The following is a 20,836-nucleotide window of genomic DNA, read 5'->3' as shown; positions in this document are numbered from 1 at the left end:
ACACTGCAACCAGAAATAATTAATGCTAATCAAGAAGTATGATTACCCAACCATTCTGAAATTGAATGGTAAAATGTCCTTTTAAGGTGAGCTAATCATTCATGGTTAAGGACCATACAGTCACTATTAGCTCTTATTTCCATCTGGTCTGAAATTTCCCTTGTATAGATATAATTGTCACAGACATTTGCTCAAAACTCTACCCAGGAAATGTGTTGTACGTGTCCTTGTGCACAAAGGGCGGAAGTAAACACAGCATAGCTGCCTTTGTGCTGACTGTTTCAGGCCTGTATGTTAGACACACCCTTTTTGTGCAACACTCCTGAGATCACACCCGCTGTTGCACTGCACTCACTATTGCATCACTTATCTAGATTCCTCCTTACTACAATTTTTCCAGGGAATTTAGTCAGATAGCACTGAAGAGATTAAAGACGGGTACACTCTGAAAATGTAAAATTACAGTAATATTGATCCTAGCCGAGAATCTATAGCAGTTCATAATTCTCAACCCACTCTACTTAATAGGCAACCATTTTCTGTCTGTGTGAGAAAAGCACCCAGTGACCCCGGACTCTTGTTTCATAAGCATGTTTCAGTGGACTCTGAGTGGGCTATTCAATGGCTGTTCAATGTTCCCTCACACAAAAGATGTGCTTCCCCCTAGCTTTAGTGATGCTCCTACATGTGATAACTATGTACCAACTTTCTCTATAAATACCACTTGGCAGGCCCTGGGAGATGGGGCAGTTGCAGAAATAGCAGGTGCTCGCTGCTTCTTTTAACATCAGCATCAACAGCAGTAAAATTAGAACACTGTGACGCCAACCTGCGTTGGTGCTCCTACCCAGGGGAGGAGGCAGGCAGCGTACGCCTGAGAAGGAGAGCGGAGAGAAAAAAAGGAAAAAGGACAAGGAGTGTGTGTGCGTGAGAGAGGCTGGGAGGGAGACAGAGAGAGATGGAGAGAAAGAGACGATGAGAAGGAGGGAGAGAACATGCGGGAGAGAAGGAGGTATAGGGAAAGAGACAACCCTGGCTCAATGAATTTGTTTAGTACAGTGATGACGGAGGAGCCAACATGCCATGACAACAAGAGCCCGATTTGGATTGCTTCCATTTTCACGGAAAACTGCCATCTCTTGACTCTCAAGTGTGCAGATGTGTAACGCTTTGGAAATCCAGAAATACAACCTAATTTCCTGCCCTATGCTGTGTGTATGACAAACAACAGTACAATTCACTGAATGTGTTTTTTACACGTAGGCTAAAGCAATAAAAATGGCGAAAAGTTATATTGGAAAAATCAATTTCTGATGTAATGGTGCACATATGTCAATATGAGATGGCGTCAAACGTCAAAATGTCATGTGTTGACATTCACCTTTGAGGCCATGTTTTCTATACTGTCACAGGGATAGGACAATAAATGACTATCCTGGATACTGATACTTAAATACTGGATACTGATGCTTAAAAAACCAACACTGACAAACATCCACTTTGCATTTCCAATCCACTATCAGTGGCAGGAGGTGTGCTATTCTCATTGTATCTACAGCATGGGTAATAAAGTCTCTGATCCAGATAGTGAAAGCCCTTAGATTTAGGGTGTGGAGACACACTTGCGTCATTCTGTCTACCTGCTTTTTAAGGTGCCATATTCCTTAATGTCTGACCTGGCTAGTGACGCAAGCAGGCTTGTTACCTTCCCTCTTGTGAAAATGGCGGGTTACACACGTTTTATTTAGAGCAGTTCACTACTTCAGCACAGTTCTTCAGGGAAATCCAGTAAAATATAATTAACCATTTCTCGGCTGGGTAAATTGACGTGAAAGTCGGTGAAGATAGGACTTCACCGTGTGTCAGTATGATGACATGCATTTCTGAGTAGTTATTTAATGCACTAAGGAATAATACTGAAGGGGAATCTCTGTCCTATGATGACTGCTTACTCTGTGACAGACTCTGCTAAGCAGAGAGCATCGAGTGCCGGATCGCCTCTTGAGAGCCAGTGAGGGGATGTTTCCCTGGAAACTGGACAGCTCTGTCAAACGTAATTGGGTAATCCCTGTGCCGCTGACAACAAAATAACAGCCTTGGGGATTTCTTAATACCCCAGTGAACCCTGAATATGATATTCCTGTTCTCATACTGTTGAGGATTAACCCACACTGCTCTGGCTGTAATGCAATGTAGAACTGGGAAAATATTTATCAGTATGGGAACAAAATAAAAAATAAAATAGGCATAGTTTCTGTGAAATACCAATTGCACGCAAAAACATAAAAAAATAATACAGCTTCTGTGCAGTGGAGGCATGTTAGATATTTTGCCATGGAACAGACATGGTCATTTTATGGTAACTTAATTTGAAACAAGACACAAAATGATAACTTAATAAAAAAAAAGGCTTTGACTTGAACTGGAAGACGCGGTGTAAACCTAGTCTACATTCATTGTCCGTAGTACACCAGCAGTCCATAATATTTGTTGGACTTGTAAGTGTTGCAGTTAATCTTGGCAGTACTTCTGGGCACAGTCAATAACAATTTCTGTTTTCTAAAAACCATGCACATATCCCTCCTGAACAGCGGTTGCGCTATTGAGCTGCCCAAGCCCGTCAGTTTGATTTGCGGTAGCTAGTGTTTATTTCGGCTAGCTTGCTGCTTGCTAGTAGCTAACAGCCATGGCTCGGTTCGTTTTCTTACTGCTTTTACCGGTTCTCATTGAATCGGTATTTTCAATTTCATTCTTTATACCAGTTAACTCCAGGAAGTGTTTACGAGAAGAGATCCACAAAGACGTTCTCGTCACAGGGGAATACGACATTTCCGAACAAGCGAACACCAAAACAAACCTAAAGGTGAGTTTGGTGGCAAGGATGGCGCAAAGCCTAGCTAGTTTAGCAGAATACAGTATGGTTTAGTTGGTTGTTAGCAATCTAGAGCTAATCTATTGATTTAAACCAGCTAAGATAGCTCGCACTAGTGGGCCCTGACTTGGCTAGCTAGCTAACTATGTAAAAATACCCATTATCTTGCTATTTTTCAATTAAAGAAAAAAAAATCTAAAGTAGCTGAGTTAAATTAGCTAGTGAGTGACATCTGAACAAGCTGCGTCCAATTATTAGTCTGTCTTTGCTATTGCTATTAAGCTACTGAGCTAGCAGTAGCACTAGATGTTGAGTCGTCAGCTAGCAAACTGTGTTGTGGGCCTGACGTGCCCTTCCTGGTTTTAACGTTACACTTATGCTAGCTAACGCTATATGTCTCTATGTTTTCGTCTGTTAACTGTGGATTAACTGGACACTCATTATATGGTTATATACAGGTCGCATAATAACGTTTAAATACGGTATCTCTGAAATCTGTGTTGATGGTGATTTACTTTTGGCAAATGTGCCTCTGTCTGTTCTGTCACTGGTGAACTCTTATTAGGATGTTACACGTCAGTCTTAGCCCAGTTTGCCCAACAAAAATGTTAGCTTGCTTCCCACACAGCTAGCTACGTTTAGCAAGCTAGCAAGTTACCGTCCCTAATTAGGTAGAAAAATATGAATGAAAAGCAGGTAGGTTAAAAATAAATAACTATCACTTTCAATGAAATGAGATTTACTTGTTTGATTTGTGAAAATATTGTGTAGACCCTTAGCTTCAAAATATTGGGCAACGTGCACCATCTGTCAGATCATTGGTTTACAGAATGTTACTTTATATATCACTATGGGCAATTGGGCATGTATTAATTTTGTAAGTAAAGGTCAACTATATATAAATGATCAGTTGTCTGCTCGAATACGGGTGTGGTTTACTTCGGAAGGGTATCAAAAGATCTCATATCAAAAGTCTTAATATTTTAGATTACAGATTCCTCGACTCACACACTGTACTCCAAGGAAGATGCCGCGAAAGGAAAGTTTGCCTTTACTACGGAGGATTATGACATGTTTGAGGTGTGCTTTGAGAGCAAGTCTCCAATGGGTGAGTAGACATGCAGTCAGCCATTAATTTGTTGTTAGAAAATACTGGTAACTTCTGATTATTTAAATATATTCAGTTATAGAGCTTTGACACTTCAGTCTAGTAAGTTAAGGACAATATTTGTCACGTGTAGTGCATACTGTATTTGAAGATTCTTTAAGCCAAATGAACAATTCAGGTTGAATGTGACCACAATTTAGTCTTTAACTTGAATCTATGTCTTATATCAAACAGGAACTGGGAGGGTCCCAGACCAACTGGTCAACCTGGACATGAAGCATGGGGTGGAGGCCAAGAACTATGAAGAGGTGAGTAGTCTAGTTTGAATAAGATTTCTTTAAATGAAGGAAAATTGCTGCTTGGCATTTTAATTTGACTTACTCCTTTGTATGTGTAATATTTGTAAAATATTATATTTATGCCACATCACGCATATGGAGAGAAATGAATAGGTACATTATTCCCTTTCAAAATTGAAAATGCCAGATGACTCGATTTTAAGAAGGGGGGGGGGGGAGCTGGGAAGCCCTCTAGACTGAGAATCGCCATCCGCCCACAGATACACACACCACACACGTTCTGCTGAGTGAATTCCAGTTAGTGAGTGGGCAGGAGAACGGCAGCGTATTGTGTGAATGTAGTAGGCACGCCTGTGTTGGTGGATGTACTATACTGGGTCAGCCACATGCTTACGTATACAAGTACGCCTGAAGCCAATGGCGTGTTATAGTAGACAGCAGAACAAATCTAGTGCCAAGACATCCAACACGCATGCACAAATGCCTACCAGTTACACAACATTTGAACAGATTGTTCTATTGGCTTGAATCTCTCCCAGATGAGATCATCTGTAATTACTGAACATTTTGTCAAGTTGGCAAGCAATGATTAGAAACTTGTTGAACCTAATACTTTATGTATCGGGCCTCACATATAAGCTTTGAACTTGTGAGAAGACGAAACATCAAAGAACAAACTGTGTGTTCTCTTGGTTACTTTATAAAAACAGAATCAGTTTGTCCTTGGCATAGATTGCAACATAGTTTTAGAAACACAGGAGCTCAAGAGGGCCATCTACTGGACAAAAGGTCATAGCATATTTAATTCAAATCCATTTGGCAATTATATACTGTTCCCTACTGACCTTGAAGTTTATTTTTTAAGGTTAGAGGGTGAGGTGGTGAGTCCTTTGATCTAATTCACGTGAAAATGATGTGTTTTTGATTGTTGGGTCTTCTATCCAATCAGATTGCTAAAGTGGAAAAGCTGAAGCCTCTGGAAGTGGAGCTCAGGAGACTGGAGGACCTGTCAGAGTCCATTGTGAATGATTTTGCCTACATGAAGAAGAGGGAGGAGGAGATGAGGGACACCAATGGTAGGAATACTGAAGGTCACTCACAACATAAATGTATCAAGCTCTGATAAAAGGGAAACAACTCCAAGTTCTGTTTTGTCCCCTGGGCTGATTGTGCAATGATTAAGACAACACCCCAAGCTCGAATGAATTGAATTACATTGCTGATATTTCTTTCTATTCATTTCAGAGTCTACAAACACCCGTGTTTTGTACTTCAGCATTTTCTCAATGTGCTGTCTGATTGGCCTGGCCACCTGGCAGGTGTTCTACCTCCGTCGCTTCTTCAAAGCAAAGAAACTCATTGAGTAGAGTGGCCCCCACCCCCAGAATTGCCCCAGGGGAAGCAGCCAGCCATCGTCGCATCCCCCCCCCATCCACCCACCTCAGACTACCTTCAGCAACCAGTTATTGAAGGGCGCAACGCTAGTTTTAAATGGTGTGAAAGGGCACAATGGGTATCAGTCCTCTGCAAGTGGAACACCTATGTGGAGATTTAGTTTTTTGGGATGGAGTGTAGCTGATAGAATCAGACAGGGGTATATGTACAGTATAGATTCAAATCTTAAAGGATAAGTGAAATCTAACTTCTGTTTCTAAGTGTTCTATCTGCAACGTTTGGAATATTGCATCCTATAGAATAATTATTTAATTTTTTGCTTGAATCTGTCATTTATTGTGTACAGTTAGATTTTTTTTGCTCAGTTTATCTGGTTTGAATGGATGTACCAGGAGTAAATGTTGCCCTTCAATTGTTCTCTTTGACATGCCATACAAACTAGATCACTGGTGCCCATTTGTGCAAAGTGAAGGCTTCTATAGACATCGTAAAGATTTGGTTTCTCTGAAGAGGAAACTTTGGCAACCACTGAACTTTGTGTTTTGTCAGTTAATTTACATTCACTTTTGGTAGCTAAATTCAACAGCGTCTTTGTTTTAATATTGTGCTTTACAGTTGCTATTACAACTGTTTCAGGTGGTGTGAGTTATCAGGAAAATGATATCCTCTTAGTTTTAACAGGTCACGTTTATCAAAACGCTTGCATGTTAAGTTACTTTTTCAAAAGAAGTGTCACATGTACACCCTTTTCATTACCAACCAATGACTTCAGAAACCAGCCTTCATGTTTCTTCAATTAGATCACATTGGGGGCATAGAGTAATTCTCAACAGAGGGTTGTTAATGGAGGCCATTTAGCCATTTGACATGTCAGCTTTGAAATGGTGAAGGGTATGTAGTAAAAAGAATACAGTGACAAGCCCCAGGGTTGATGTGCTTAATTTGCGTAGTTGCTTACATCATGTAAAGTGAAAGACTGTTTGTCAGGGGATGGTAATCTATTCCAAATGATTGAACATAAAATATCTATCCAGAAATCTTTTTATTTGTATTATTATAATTCAGGGGTTTGGTTTACCTAAGGATATGTGGAGGTTAGAATGTAGTTCTCCTTGGTCACTTTTACTACTGCATCTGTGGATTGTGGCGATTTTTTAACGGTGCATTTTACGATGTGTACGGTCAATGATTTCTATGTTGATTGCTATACATTTTATAAAGGTTTATGTTGGGCTTTTATTCAATAAAGTATTGGATGGATTTACAAAACATTTTGTCGCATTTGTTTGTAATTGCCGAATAGTTATACTGTACTCTGTCATAAGATCACACGTACCCTGATCAAATGGGGGGTACGATTACCCCTAGGCCGGCGTACGCAGAGGTACAATGGGGTACTTGAAAGTGCAAAATTGAAAAATACTAGAGTTAATAATGAAAATATTGGTATTGGTACAAACATGGGTATAGGAGGTACTTCAAATCAGGAAGATGGGGGTACTGAAGCCAATAAGATTGAGAACCACTTATCTATAAACGAGTAAGTTCTTTGCTATAAATAACCATATATATATATATATATATATATATATATATATCTATGTAAATAACCATAGATATATATAAAGATTTAATTCCAAATTCTAGACAATGACCCGGAAGCTATCCCCGACTGTATTTCCGGTTTTCTCAGGTCTGATGTAAAAGTGATGAAAGTCTAACCAGAGAGAACTGTTAGCGTATTGAAGAGTAGAATTTCTTCTAAAAAACAAGAATATGCCCGGACCTGACAAGGAAACAGACCTCACGGAGCGAATAGAGGCGTTTCTGGCCGATTTGAAGCGTGGAGGTAGTGGAATGGGACCTCTCCGTGGCTCAGGGGAAACTGCCCGAGAAACAACAGCCTTGCTCCGCAGAATAACAGCACAGGCACGATGGAGCAGTGCAGGTATACTACTTGTTAGATAGCTGGCGCTGTTAAATAGACATATTCTAGCTTTTTAAGTAAGTAAATGATTACAGTTTTTAATAGACTGATAGCTTGGTATTCTGGGTTAGTACTGTACACATGTTCTCCATTTGACAGCTGTCAACCGTGGATGATGGTGTCAAATTTTAGTAGTAGCTCTAGCCTACTGACTTATTGTGTAGTTAGTTAGCAAGGGAGCTAGTGAACCAGGCTAGCTATTGTGCCAGATTAGCTAGTTGGCTAGTTGTGCTAATGTTAACTCCCTGTGCCATTGTTGAGTAGCTACTGGTTCGACTTGTTTGCTTATGCGTAGGGCGACGGAATTGTAGTATTTGAGGTTGACTTTACATACGACGCCAAATGCGCATCATTCGAGTGAAATGCATTGTATTCAACAACACGTTAAATATATTGTCTTTAACATGTTGTCATAGGCGATCTGATGGAAATTCTTCGCAAGGAGGGGAGGAGGATGACAGCCGCCCAGCCATCAGAGACAACAGTTGGCAACATGGTCAGACGGGTGTTGAAAATCATCAGGGAAGAGTATGCCAGGTCAGAATACACTATGTCCACCAAGAAGTCAGGTCATCACACTAAGTTTAGTTTTTCTTATTTCTGCTTGCCATATGAATCAATACAGTGCATAGAGTCACAGTAAGCAGGACCCCAAGTCTCTATGGCAACACAAGTAATTTACAAGGGGGGATGAGAAAAAGGTTTGAGAAGCACTGATTTAGGTAGTCCTTTATCTGATCTCTCCCCACCACCAGATCTCGAGGCAGCAGTGAGGAAGCTGACCAGCAAGAGTCACTTCACAAGCTGCTCACATCAGGAGGGCTAAGTGAGGAGAACTTTAGGCAGCAGTTCCCCCCCCTGAAATCTAACGTCATTGAGGCCATCAACGAACTGCTCACAGAGCTTGGTAAGAACAACCTTTAGTGACTGCTATAGGGAATAGATGCTGTCAGACAGCAAGTCTGTTCATGGGTTTCTAACTGAAGCTTGAGACAATAAACCATGTGGAGGTATGTAATTACATATCACCTGTCTCTGCCTTTCTCGACAATTACCTCTCAGACTCCTCATAGGCCTGAGAAGATGTAACTGAAATGGAGACGTTATCTAAACAAAACAGCGCCTTTGGCAAACTGCCCTCTCCCTTGTTGGAGTGTTCAGAGCCAGCCACACATGATCATCAACTTACAGTGTGACATTTTTCCAGAGGGCACCACAGACAACATCGCCATGCAGGCCCTGGAGCACATCCACTCCAACGAGGTCATCATGACCATCGGCCGCTCGCGCACCGTGGAGGCCTTCCTCAAAGACGCCGCGCGCAAACGCAAATTCCATGTCATCGTGGCAGAGTGCGCCCCCTTCTGCCAGGTACTGTCATATATCTTAACCACCTCTAAGGTATCAATAAGGGCATGATATACCACAAAGTACATCAAAGTACAAATAACTGTTTCTCTTAATGACATCACGTGAATCAAAACTTGTTTCCATTCTATTTGTTGTTAGTAAACAGAGCCATGTTATCTCTCTTTGTCTGACCAGGGTCATGAAATGGCTACTAGTCTCTCAAAAGCTGGCATTGAAACAACTGTCATAGCAGATGCAGCCATATTTGCTGTCATTTCCCGTGTCAATAAGGTACATTTATATAATATAACAATTATAAAAAATGTATGACAATTTAGATAACCTAAGGTTGTTGAATGTGTGAAGATGACCCCATGAAGACTTGCTTCTTTGAAGATGGTGAACAATTGGGAATCTTCCAGAACTAGCAGTAGATTAATTGTAATCACTGACTATTTCTCTCTCTCTCTCCAGGTCATCATTGGCACACAGACGGTTCTAGCTAACGGAGGGCTGAGAGCGGTCAATGGAACCCACACGTTGGCGCTAGCTGCCAAGCACCACTCCACCCCGCTCATCGTCTGTGCCCCCATGTTCAAGCTCTCCCCACAGGTAGACCCAGCATTGAGCACTCACATAGGACCCAGCCACCAAAAAAAAAACAACAACAAAAAACCTCCACTGCTTCATTGAGGGGATTTAATCATTTCTGGGTGTGATGGTGATAATAACGTGTGCATTCTTTACCCTCAGTTTCCAAATGAAGAGGACACATTCTACAAGTTTGTCTCCCCACATGAAGTGCTTCCGTTCACGGAAGGTATGACGGAGCACAGAAACGCCCTATTTATTCATTTATTGCCAAAAAGTCTATAAGAAATAACCTAACTGACATGGCAGTAGCTGGAGCTGTGGTTTCACATCAGTATTGATCAACATCAAGTTGAACTCTCAAGACTGGCTGTTTATTTTTTTTGCAACTTCTCTTTCTCACCTCATAAATTCTCAGCTCCTCACTCCATATCCTCGTCAACCCAAGCTGTGACCAGTAATATTTTGGTGTCTAACTTTATTTCTGTTTTCTGGATTTCCTTTGCCCCCTTCCAGGTGAGATACTGTCTAAGGTGAACGTGCACTGTCCCGTATTTGACTACGTTCCACCGGAGCTCATCACACTGTTCATCTCCAACATTGGTGGCAACGCCCCCTCCTACATCTACCGTCTCATGAGTGAACTGTACCACCCTGAAGACCATGAACTCTAATCAGTGTTTATAAATAACTATAATAAAAAAAAGGTTGATGCAAACTTATGTTCTGGTTCTTTACTGAAGGATGGTCATTTGTTTGTGTATCAAACTAAATTACGATTCATTTTGAAGTTGGACGTTTTCATCAGTACAGGCTAACGTACAGTATACTGTAGGTGTGTTTTCCTTAATTTGTATATTCTGGTCACACAATGGTGCAAAGGATTGTTTTTTTTTTTCAAAAGAGACGTGGCTATTATAGATCATTACAGAAACTGCATCAGTCTGACATTGGATTGTGGCATCGGTATCATATTGTGAACGGCTGAAATAAATTGAAAGACTGCAATCTCATACACGGTGTAATCGAGAACACTGCCCCCTACTGTGTATTATAAGGAAGTATAAATGAAACACGAGAAATTACAGCAGTTGACCGGAAGGAGGCAGTCGGTTGTAGAGCTTTTGGCGTGGGAGATCACCTATTTGTCGACCCCCTCCCTCAAAATAGTAAGATTTGCTGCCAATATGAACAACGTTTTGTTTGTAAAAACAAAAAAGGAGACCGAGTCCCGCTATATTGCTCAGGCTGCACTACAGCGTCTATTCACAGGCGCGATCCCACTACTGAGCGGCACGGGGGCTTTGGCCTGCTCCGTTTCCGACCTGGGCCGGTGCACCCCTCCTTAGACGACCTGGTGGTCCCGGGCTCCCCCAGGAGCACCATATCGATACCGAACTTAGTGCGGACACCCGATCGGCATAGTGCACTGCAGCTCAGAACTCCTGAGCTCAAACGATCCGCCAGCCTCAGCCTCCCAGTAGCTTGGATTACAGGCGCACGCCACTGCACCCGGCGAGTATGTAGGAGGTTTTTAGGTCTTTTGAGTCTTTGAAAGAGATTGCGCAATCGGCAACACATTGTGCTCTGCACTGCTCTCTTGTGGTGACATGTGGATTTACAAGTCACGGTTGGGAGAGGGTGCACCTTTGATTGCAACATGAAATGTTGATTCACATTCTATTTCAAATACTAGTCATAATTATGTCAATATTATGGTCGTGACCGGAGTTAAATGGTTCATTCCATGAAAAGGGGAGATTTTGTGTTCCACTTCCAGATTTTTTAATCACTTTCATCATAGCTCGCATAGTCTTCCTACTGTTCGGATACATATTTGTTTCACCAAAATGTATCTATAGTAAAAACGATTTATTATGAGTGTTGGACCGTCTGTAGGCCTAACAGTAGTGAATAGATCAATTGTAATTTCAGCCTAATTCTCCTCCATATATATATAATTTGTTATATGCTTTAACTGGTGAAGTTTTGAAACGGGGCTGATTTTTCCTGAAGTCAATTTTGCTTCCTCAAAAAACACTCGGAAGTGTCAACGCGTTACGCACCAGCAATACATTTCCCAAATTTCCCCATTGGGACGAATAAAGGTATATCTTATATTATTTTGATAGATACATTCCTATTACTGTTCACTCGGACTTCAGAGAAAGCTGAAGATGAGTCTGTCCAAAACCACTGTAAAGGACTACAGACTAAGTTCTGCTTGCTCACATGATAGACGGCAGCATCACTTGAAGATGGAATATGATTAACTTTTCACTCTACAACCTGCCTGTTGTCGGAGACGCCGACGCTGAGGTCAAGAAACTAATCCGAGAAGTTGCGCACATGGAACACCTTGGCCATCATTACGGAAGATGGACGATTAATTGTCAAATCTCATAAACCTGCCCATTGTCACAGACCACGATGAATGAGGTCCCCTGAGGCCAAGGGCTCATTGAGATGGTTCAAAAGCTGTTTCAAGTAGCTGAAGGAGAATGCTGTTGCTACTGAGAATGTGAAGGTAGAGGATGATATGTCTCCCTTTTACTGCTATAATTGTTTGTTAATGGTGGTAATCTACCTAATTTCCTCTCTCATTCTCCAAGTTGTGTATTTCCAGGACTAGGTGCATTTCTTCTGGTGATGCTTCCCATATTACTTCAAACTCGAAGTATGGATATTACATTTAGTCAATTAGCAGACACTCTTATCCAGAGCGACTTACAGTAAGTACAGGGACATTGTCCCCGAGGCAAGTAGGGTGAAGTGTCCAAGGACACCGGACACAATGTCATTTTGGCACAGCCGGGATATATTTTTGCACACCCCAACCTGGCCATACCCAGGCCATACCCACAGAAAGCTGGGGCTTCAATTCTCTGGAGGAGCCATATAAAACTAGCACCAACTTTTAATTTACTATTGAACCTGAAGCAAATTCAAGTGTTCAGGTCCAACTCCATATACATGTTAACTATAGTCCTATGTACACGTTAACCTTATAGTTCTAGGTTGGTTTGGATGTCCAGTTGCGTCAGGAGAAACCGAGACTCAACGCTATATTTTACATCATGTTTTCCCTCCAATTACTACCACGCAATGATCATCGACCCAAAATAAGACACATGAAAAATATTCACAATCAAAAGACAGACACTGACATGTTGATATGGGGTTATTTTTCTTTTACTCACCCCCCCCCAGTAAAAAAAAGTCAAGAGTACAGCAACGTACAAAAACCAGTTACAGTACCTGTTAAGTTCTATTAAAAGTAAGTTTCACAAATAAAATAAAAATGAATTTAAAGATGAAATTAAACAACAGATTTGATAGTGTGGTAAATCTAGGAGAAGAAAACAAAGCTGAAATGTTTCTTCCACAGCAGAAGCAGCACACCTGGGCCGGTAAGGATCTCAACTACAAAAAGGGACAAACAAAACACTGGAGTTAACTTACAATACAACCACAGACCTGCAGTCCAATAGTCATATTATATACATTATATTTCACTGTATCGATTAGTAAATGACACTGTACCTGCATAGTCTCAGCGCTCTTCATGTGTGTATGTGTATTGTGTTTGTAGAGTGTGTGTTCCTTCCTACCTGCTCTGAGTTTTTGTCCATTTGAGGGCGTGTCTGGGAGGTACAGAGGTGGAGGGGTGGTAGAAGGTACATCCGGTACGCCTGCACTGGGCTGCAAACCTGCAAGGCTGCATAAAAAGACAATGTGTTAACATCCAGTCTGTTCCTGCTGTGGTCTCCACTTTTCCACTCAGAAAAACAGTGCCAGCTGCACTACCGCTTAAAGCAGTAGTAACAATACTTCTGGATGTATAGATACTATGATAATCTACAAAATGCATCTCAAGTCAAGGCCTCAAAGAAAGGTGCTCCAGAATCACAGATTTAAAGATGAGCGTCAACGTATATGGTGGTCCTGTGTACTACCTTGGGGTGGTAGAAGGGGCAGTCCACCTTCTTACACTCTGGGAAGAAGCGGCACACACTAGCACTCTGCGTCTGTGGAGCTGGAGTATAGACTGAAGGGGAGACAGGAACAGGGCTTCAAAAGCTACACATCTCAAATGGCTACAGTGTTTCCTTTAGGATATTTTTTTTTAAGCAGTGGGGGCAGGTCTGTCCGTACGACTTACAGTTCTCAAGGACGCACACACGCAATCTCAACTGCGGTGTGAAGCGCGTGTCCGCGCTATTCTCCGACATGCACTCTAACAATTTCTGATACCGTGGCGGCAGGAAACACTGTGCTATCATGTCCTTATGCCCATTCAAACATCCACAATCCTCCCCAACCCATTCAATTACTGAAACTCATGCTGATACAGGGATTTATTTACTGGTAATACTGGATGCTGTGTGGGTGTGTCCTCCTACCTGGTCTGGGAGGGGGGGCGGGGCCTCTGCGGCTCACGTGAGTGAAGGGGCAGTCTGGCTTGGTGCACTTAGCATCGTATTTACAGTTGGGGTGGACAAACAGACATTTCTCTCCAAACTTGCAGTTGGGGAATGTCCTTCCATGAGACAAGAATGAAAGACATAGGAGATTAAAACAAGAGCAAACCTGCATGCCATGTACTTATAGCCGGAATAATCATCAACTTCACCATTCTGGACAAGCAAAATTATAAAATTATGTTAAATAATGAAGGGGTGTGCAGCAAAAGCAATATTCAATCCTTGCATATTCAATCCCATCTCCAGGATGTTTCACCTGGGCCGTCTGTATTCACAGAGTACTTACTTGCACTGTGTGGTAGGATGGTGGTATAAACAGTCGTCTGCACTCTTACACACGGGCCAGAACTTGCAGCGTTCTAGAACCTTCTGTCGTTTGACAGGGACAGCCTCGTCTTCCCCCATCTCCATCTCTTCCTCTAGAAACGGGGGGATGAGATGGAGGACATGCTTAGGAAGGCACATAATACACCATGTGCAGTACCATTTGGGGCAACCACATCTCAACCTACCCCCAGTGTCCTGAAAGAGCCTTACCGTCAGCAAAGAGGGCTCCATGCTGGAGTCTCTGGTGGATGCTCAGTTTTGGCTCACGGTTCAAATGGATGGCTGCCTCGGCTACGGCGGTCTTAGCCACTCTGGCACCGTCATCCGTCTCCATGTCGCAGTCGGCGAGGTTCCCAAGTGGGCTTGGGATGCCGTCCAGCGTCACGATGAACTTGGGACTAGCGGAGCCCAGCATAGAACCCTTCTCCTTACTAAGGAGACAGTGGGAACAAAACCCTTCAACTCGGAAGAGCCACAACACTCACACCAGAGGCTGAGTTTAGGTCTACAAGAAGCCCAACACTGACAAGCTAACTATTGTGAGGGCCTGGTAAAAGGGCGAGATTGAAAGAGGCGAACACTATGTTGTGTGTGTACCTGGCCTGCACCATGCGCGGTGTAGCAGGCGTGATTTCCTCCTTATTCAGAAGGCCCAGCCTGCTCCTCACAGAGACGGGCTCCTCCGCCAGGACAGGCCTGCTCATGATGAAGGAGCGCGTGTCCAGGGCCTTGCTCTCTTGCTCCTGGGCTGCCTCTGCCACTGAAGCACAAAACGCTCAAAAATCATCCTCTGTTCTATAGCACAATACTGGGCCGTTACTTCACAAGCTCTACAGTTTGAGAACTCCTGGTCCAGACTCCAGTCGCTTGGGTAGTGCAGGTTCCTCCTACCTAAGTCAGAGGGCAGCGTTGTGGCGTTCTCCTCCGGCAGGTCCAACTGGAGACGGGACGCCAGCGATCTCGACTGAACTGGAAGGGAGAGGACATTGTCTCAAGATCAATATACCTTTTGTAATTAGCAACTGCATTACATGACATTATAACTAGTCAACCAAATACACCCAGAATTCTAATGTCCGGGGTGGTATGTGACCCACCAGCGTGCCTAGGGGGCTGGAGCCCGGTGGGGGTGTAGGTCTGGGGCCGAGGAGCCAGGCTGTGAAGGTGTTCCTGGACCAGCTGGATGGCGGCACTCATCTCGTTGCTGACCATACGGGTCCGGGGCGCCACAGGCACCGTCTGCTTCTGGTGGACTGGAGGGAGGAGGAGGGCAACAGGAAGAACATCACAGCTCAGCCAAGAGCTTGTGTTTCTCCACTGCTCCTCTGAAGGCCTGAAGATGGATCAGTATGACCCTCCGTGATCACCAGTCAGTGTCACTGGGTCAAAGTTATCCAATGGGGTGTCCAGAGCCTCTTAAACCCCTCTAGTCATGCCCTATCACACACACTATTAATCAGCTAGCATGGGAAGCACATGTACCTGTTTGGTAAGCTGTTGTCTTGGAGATGGAATCCTGCGCCTCAGAGATGGCTTTGAGTAGCAGGTTCTTATTGGCCTGTTTGGCTGGTGGCAGGGAGGGTCTGGAGGAACACATACGACACATTCATACCCCAAGCTAATACTGCTAAAGGCTTGAGCATCAGAATATGAAGCCATCATTTCAAAGACAACCTTTATAAAAAAAAAAAAAAAAAAAAAAAATAGATGACACTATTCTCTGACATTTATATAGGTGGAGCCACTTTGAGACCTGTGGTTCTTTTTAAAGCCCTAAATGCAGCGCTGAACGGTCCCACAGACAGCACCACCGCTCACCTGCGTTCTGGTTTCCTAGGCAGGGAGACCCGGCTGGACATGCTCCGGGCCCCATATCCTTCATCCTCCTCATCATCGTCATCTTCTTCATCCTGGTCGTCACTATCCTGAGCCTCGTCTGCAGCCCTGCTCACCCGGACCACGGAACTGGCTACTGGCGCCTTGCGTTTTCGTGAAGCCTCCTCCTGCTGCTGCTGCGAAACAGAACAGGATTCGGTCAAACACAGGAAGGTACTAGAAGCTAGGGTTACTGTGGTGATGACTTTGATTATCAAGGTGTACATTCATAATTCTAAGGAGTTTTACAAGGGTGTTATGGTAAAATATATATATCCACAATTCACTAGCAAACCCTTGGATATTCAAAGCAGTTGTTAGTCCCCAAAGATTATTTTAAGCTGCAGTTGCTGTTCAACATACCCTACTACTGCTGGCCCCATTTCTGGAGGTCCTGTTGCTTCTTCGGTCCTGCAAGGTTCCTTCCTGGTGCCTGCTGTGTGAGGACCCCTCAAAAGACCTATAGGTGTCCGCAGACCTGCCGGAGTAGGACCTGCCGGGCGGGGGTCTGTAGACCTGCGCCGTGGCACGGCTGGAGTTTCCGCGCGTGCGACCACCTGGGACGCCTACCTCCACCACGTCTGTGGCAATGAGGTCATCGTCCAGTTCAGGCTTGATGTCGATGACTGCTTCAGAGGACGGCGGCTCCATCATGGGCTTCACAGTGGACGTCAGGCGGGAGGACATTCGCTCTGCTGCGGCAGCCCTTCAGATAAACGACCATGTGTGACGTTAACCCACGGTCGTTCATAGAGGTGGCGGTAGGTTGGGGGTCAAATATCCTACTCCATCCAGATTTACATGTATATGTAATTACTTTATGTTCACTAAGACAAAAGCCAGAGCCACGATAACATGTTTAGCTAGTATGACAGACACACCAGATGCATGGTCACTGGAAATCCCCATCTGTTCAATGGCCATCTGTTCTAGACCTTATGATGACCTGCAGACACTCACCTTGCATGGTGGTCATGGGCAGAGCTTGACACACGGGTCTCTGCCCTGTCAGAGCGTGTGCTGGACACAGCAAGGGCCTTCGACCCCTCCCCCTTCCTGACTTCACTCCCCAAATCATGACTCTCAGCAGCAGGAACACCACTATCAAAGAGCTGGGGTCTTGAGGTTGCTGGCTCTACAAACAGATAAAACATCACGATATCAGCTACAATGCCATCGCAATCAGATGCATTTTTAAATGATTTTTTACAATCAATAACCACTTTGGCAGTGGGATAGTATTTGGGGGGACTTACCCACTGCAACAGACCTTAGCTTCTCAAGGACACCATGCAACCTGCAATGACAACCAAACCCAAGCAACTCTATTGACATATTACCGCCAAGCGAATACATTACTCATAGAGGAACACTCAAGTCACGTCATATAGAAGAAAATCTGCTAGTTACCAGACAGTAAACTTGATAGTGTTGTTCCCAAGAAAGAGAGAGAGGTCGTCTGCCATTTGTTGGGAAGTCTTCTTGTTCGCCACCATAACCATTATGTAGTCAGGAAGTTCCTCGTCTGAACAAAAAAAAAAAGGTTAGGGTAGCTCAATTTAACTTATCTGTCAGTTTCATTCATATTAGTAGGGGTAATATTTTAAAGCTGGCTTCAAAGCACTACTCTCCATACTTACCCACATACGCTCCAAGTTCCTGAAGCTTGCCCTTGATGGCTGCCTGAAATATGGCATTAAAAAAAGAGAAGAAACTTTAGATCACTCGTTGGTTTCAGTTCTATGTATGCATTATCACCAGCATTTCCAATCCAGATTGAGCTACAAGCACACACTGTACGGCTATGTAGCATGACACATTTTCTACAACATTTATCTCCTGCGTAGCTGGCTGCCCCCACCAATTGCTCCCAAACAAATAACTTCATGAGCTAGTTAGAAATGCATAGAACAGGTTGGGATCTAAATATTTGCTAGCTAAATAGTTCATACAAAAGCTGTCAATAAGGCTAGCATATCACAACCACTAGACTAGATTAGACTACAGTGAGACAAATAGGCTAACTATGCTAACAGTAGCAGTAGCAAGCTAGCTACCACACACGACTACTACAAGCTACCACACACGACTATTAAATTACGTCTTACCCTAATTTTCTTGCTTATTTCTGTCCCAATCTCCATATTTTCAATCTGTGACAAACAACCGATGTGTTTTTATTAGCTTGCTAGATGCAACAGCGTACCTAAAACTGAGTAGCTCGAAAAATGCTACAGCAGTACTATGTTCTTGCTAGCTAGATAGTTAACACAAACCGACACAAACACACCATCAACCGAAATGCAGTATGGGGCACATGGCGATGACGTCGAGTTGACTGACCAAGCCATAGACTGTAGAAAATGAACCACACGTTATGGTATCCTTAAACTTGATTGTTAACATTATGGTTCTGATCAGGTAAATTTAATGTTCATAAAGCCACATTTTCAAACTCTATCCGTGCTTTACAGTATTTCTAATAGACTTTAATCTCTTGATAGTATCTCTTAATCGAAATAAGAAAGCCTTAAAATGTTATATACTATTCAATATTATAAGGAACTGTTTTCAAATATGTCTCTGCTCTAATTTATATATATATTTTATATTTTTGACTGTCTTCATTGTTATCCACTGTACTTAAATCTTAATTGGTATTACTGTTTTTGTATTATTGTATTTGTAAACGGTATCTGTACTATGCTTCTGTATTTGTGACCTGATTGTTCATTATAATACAAATAAAAAAATAATTAAAAAAACACGTTATGGGAAAATGTGGCCTTTATTGTTAATCTTTGTTTGGTTATGGGTAAATACCATATTCATAAACAAAAATGGGCTAAAGGAAAACCAAGCTTTTTATTATTTAAGATAGATATGAAAAAGCATATTGAGTGACTACTTAAAAGCAAAAAAAACAGTAAAGCAAAACGTACTAGGTCTCTACTTGAAGCTTTTACACTATTTGCATGATGATCACATACCTGTTCCTTTTTCTGTGTATACTATATGTTGGAAATTACTGCTGTCAACAATTTTTATTGTTTGTAATGTGAATGGCATTTAAAAGAACATTTTAGCAACATAAGATAAACAAAGAACAGGTATGGGAAAATAGAACAAATTGTGGTACAAAAGCAATCTTGAATACACTGGTTTATTATGCTGTCAAAGTTATTCAAGAAAAACGGGTGCTGCTCGTGGGTTTATCAACAGTGGGTACATGGAATGGTGAACAGAAGCGAACAGAATAATATGTGACCACTTTTAGCTTTTTTAAGCATCCACATGAATCCTGCATTACATTGACACCTTAATAACCAATCACACAAAAAGCCCCTTTTACACCCATCACAATGTTTTTCTTACAAATATACATACTGACATAAAAATATGTTTAATTCACAGCAGATATCTCTAAAAATTCCTCTTTATTAACAAATAGACTTAGGAGACAGATGTTGACGAAGTCCTCTTAAAACACTTTGTCATAATTTTTTCATATTTTTCAACATTTTCATTACATCACACCAGTTTCTTTAGCCTTTTTGTACTAGTCAATATCCATTTCAACTAATGTTGTAGTTTATGACTATGTAACCACCCCGAACCAAACCCACATCGCTCCTCTGAGGTTTACTGTGTTTTCCCTCCAAGATGGCTTCCTGTTTTGCAGCTGTTCAATGCCAACCAACAATGAGGGGAAGGATCTCGCTCCCCGTCTAGACGAGCGTCTAACACACATTCTCGCTCGAGAGGGCCGTCTGCTTGAGGTGATTAAGGACATTTGCAGTGTCTCAATGGTGTTTCTCATCTTACACATACAAGGATGATCTCTACACAGAAACTGTGTAAATTATTTTTTATTATCCATTTCTGAAACTGTATTAAAAAGAATTCTTCAGGTGTCTCCACAGATCTGCTATGTTGTTCGAAGTCTGGGCTTTGGCTTTGCACTGGATCTCCTCCTGGCTGTTGTCATGCCGACAGCTGGACCATCACCCCAGTCTGAGGTTTATGTGCACTTTGAAGCAGGTCTTCTTTAAAGATCTGTTTGTATTGGCTGTGGTTATCCATTCCCTCAGTCCTGACGAGTATTTCTGCCCCTGTCATTGGGATGGATCCCCATCACCATGATCCTTTGTAGGAGTGGTACTAGCCAGGTGATGAGCGATATCTGGTTCCCAAGATGGAACAGTTTTGAGTGGTGTACAAATGTTAGGCCAGTAAATTAAAGTTTAGACATGATAATATTATTTCTTATGTGTTCAGTAATTCTCTCATATGCCTTTCACTCAGGTGTGCATTTTGTCTGTCCACTGTGGTGGAAAAATTCAAGTGGCACTGTGCAGATCTGAACAGTCAAGATGGCGGTTTCAATAAAATGTATTTAGTTTGTACAAATTAAGAATTAAAACAAAGGAACTTACTTTTTACCGCTTAAAGAAACATATTGTAACTATGTCAAAAACTTACCATTACATTACTCAATCAAGGCGTGCTTGACAGAGTGCCACTACAATGTTTCTTCATGGTTTCAGT

The 20,836-nt window shown here is 42.5% G+C and overlaps 3 protein-coding genes across 4 annotated transcripts; 2 read left to right on the top strand and 1 right to left on the bottom strand.

Annotated features, from left to right (window-relative positions):
- The first annotated feature begins 2,615 nt into the window (after positions 1-2,615).
- Positions 2,616-6,945, top strand: tmed10 (transmembrane p24 trafficking protein 10). The gene is made up of 5 exons (XM_062467073.1): positions 2,616-2,863; positions 3,860-3,980; positions 4,215-4,288; positions 5,229-5,355; positions 5,525-6,945. The coding sequence occupies exons 1-5, from the start codon at positions 2,687-2,689 to the stop codon at positions 5,644-5,646; spliced, it is 621 nt and encodes a 206-aa protein (XP_062323057.1). The 5' UTR covers positions 2,616-2,686; the 3' UTR covers positions 5,647-6,945.
- A 396-nt stretch (positions 6,946-7,341) lies between these two features.
- On the top strand, positions 7,342-10,615 carry eif2b2 (eukaryotic translation initiation factor 2B, subunit 2 beta). The gene is made up of 8 exons (XM_062468376.1): positions 7,342-7,622; positions 8,078-8,198; positions 8,417-8,568; positions 8,869-9,032; positions 9,207-9,302; positions 9,486-9,623; positions 9,765-9,831; positions 10,119-10,615. The coding sequence occupies exons 1-8, from the start codon at positions 7,451-7,453 to the stop codon at positions 10,274-10,276; spliced, it is 1,068 nt and encodes a 355-aa protein (XP_062324360.1). The 5' UTR covers positions 7,342-7,450; the 3' UTR covers positions 10,277-10,615.
- Positions 10,616-12,772: 2,157 nt separating this feature from the next.
- zc3h14 (zinc finger CCCH-type containing 14) lies at positions 12,773-18,617 on the bottom strand. Of its 2 annotated transcripts, none has more exons than XM_062468029.1 (17): positions 18,397-18,617; positions 17,929-17,971; positions 17,699-17,813; positions 17,545-17,585; positions 17,249-17,423; positions 16,652-16,994; positions 16,232-16,425; positions 15,896-15,996; positions 15,511-15,666; positions 15,305-15,382; positions 15,011-15,173; positions 14,624-14,844; positions 14,373-14,505; positions 14,006-14,142; positions 13,559-13,650; positions 13,214-13,320; positions 12,773-13,025 (listed from the first exon to the last, which is right to left on the bottom strand). In XM_062468029.1, exons 1-17 carry the CDS (start codon positions 18,430-18,432, stop codon positions 13,022-13,024), a joined length of 2,139 nt encoding a protein of 712 aa, XP_062324013.1. In that variant the 5' UTR covers positions 18,433-18,617; the 3' UTR covers positions 12,773-13,021. The 2 variants fall into 2 exon arrangements, with proteins under 2 accessions (XP_062324013.1, XP_062324014.1); XM_062468030.1 differs by having other exon boundaries at positions 16,232-16,422.
- Positions 18,618-20,836: the final 2,219 nt, after the last annotated feature.

Source organism: Osmerus eperlanus, chromosome 8 (assembly GCF_963692335.1).
Source record: "Osmerus eperlanus chromosome 8, fOsmEpe2.1, whole genome shotgun sequence".
NCBI lineage: Eukaryota > Metazoa > Chordata > Actinopteri > Osmeriformes > Osmeridae > Osmerus > Osmerus eperlanus.
This window is presented reverse-complemented; position numbering and strand designations above follow the sequence as displayed.

What these genes read in the sequence shown, in the direction of transcription:
- tmed10 (XM_062467073.1), top strand. Translation starts at nt 2,687, where the DNA reads ATGGCTCGGTTCGTTTTCTTACTGCTTTTACCGGTTCTCATTGAATCG. An exon ending in TGAGAGCAAGTCTCCAATGG is followed by an intron (nt 3,981 to 4,214) that starts GTGAGTAGACAT and finishes TATATCAAACAG; the next exon opens with GAACTGGGAGGGTCCCAGAC. An exon ending in GGAGATGAGGGACACCAATG is followed by an intron (nt 5,356 to 5,524) that starts GTAGGAATACTG and finishes TATTCATTTCAG; the next exon opens with AGTCTACAAACACCCGTGTT.
- eif2b2 (XM_062468376.1), top strand. Translation starts at nt 7,451, where the DNA reads ATGCCCGGACCTGACAAGGAAACAGACCTCACGGAGCGAATAGAGGCG. An exon ending in CGAACTGCTCACAGAGCTTG is followed by an intron (nt 8,569 to 8,868) that starts GTAAGAACAACC and finishes ACATTTTTCCAG; the next exon opens with AGGGCACCACAGACAACATC. An exon ending in TGTTCAAGCTCTCCCCACAG is followed by an intron (nt 9,624 to 9,764) that starts GTAGACCCAGCA and finishes CTTTACCCTCAG; the next exon opens with TTTCCAAATGAAGAGGACAC.
- zc3h14 (XM_062468029.1), bottom strand. Translation starts at nt 18,432, where the DNA reads ATGGAGATTGGGACAGAAATAAGCAAGAAAATTAGG. An exon ending in GCTAAGGTCTGTTGCAGTGG is followed by an intron (nt 17,424 to 17,544) that starts GTAAGTCCCCCC and finishes ATCTGTTTGTAG; the next exon opens with AGCCAGCAACCTCAAGACCC. An exon ending in CCAGCCCCCTAGGCACGCTG is followed by an intron (nt 15,383 to 15,510) that starts GTGGGTCACATA and finishes TCTCCCTTCCAG; the next exon opens with TTCAGTCGAGATCGCTGGCG.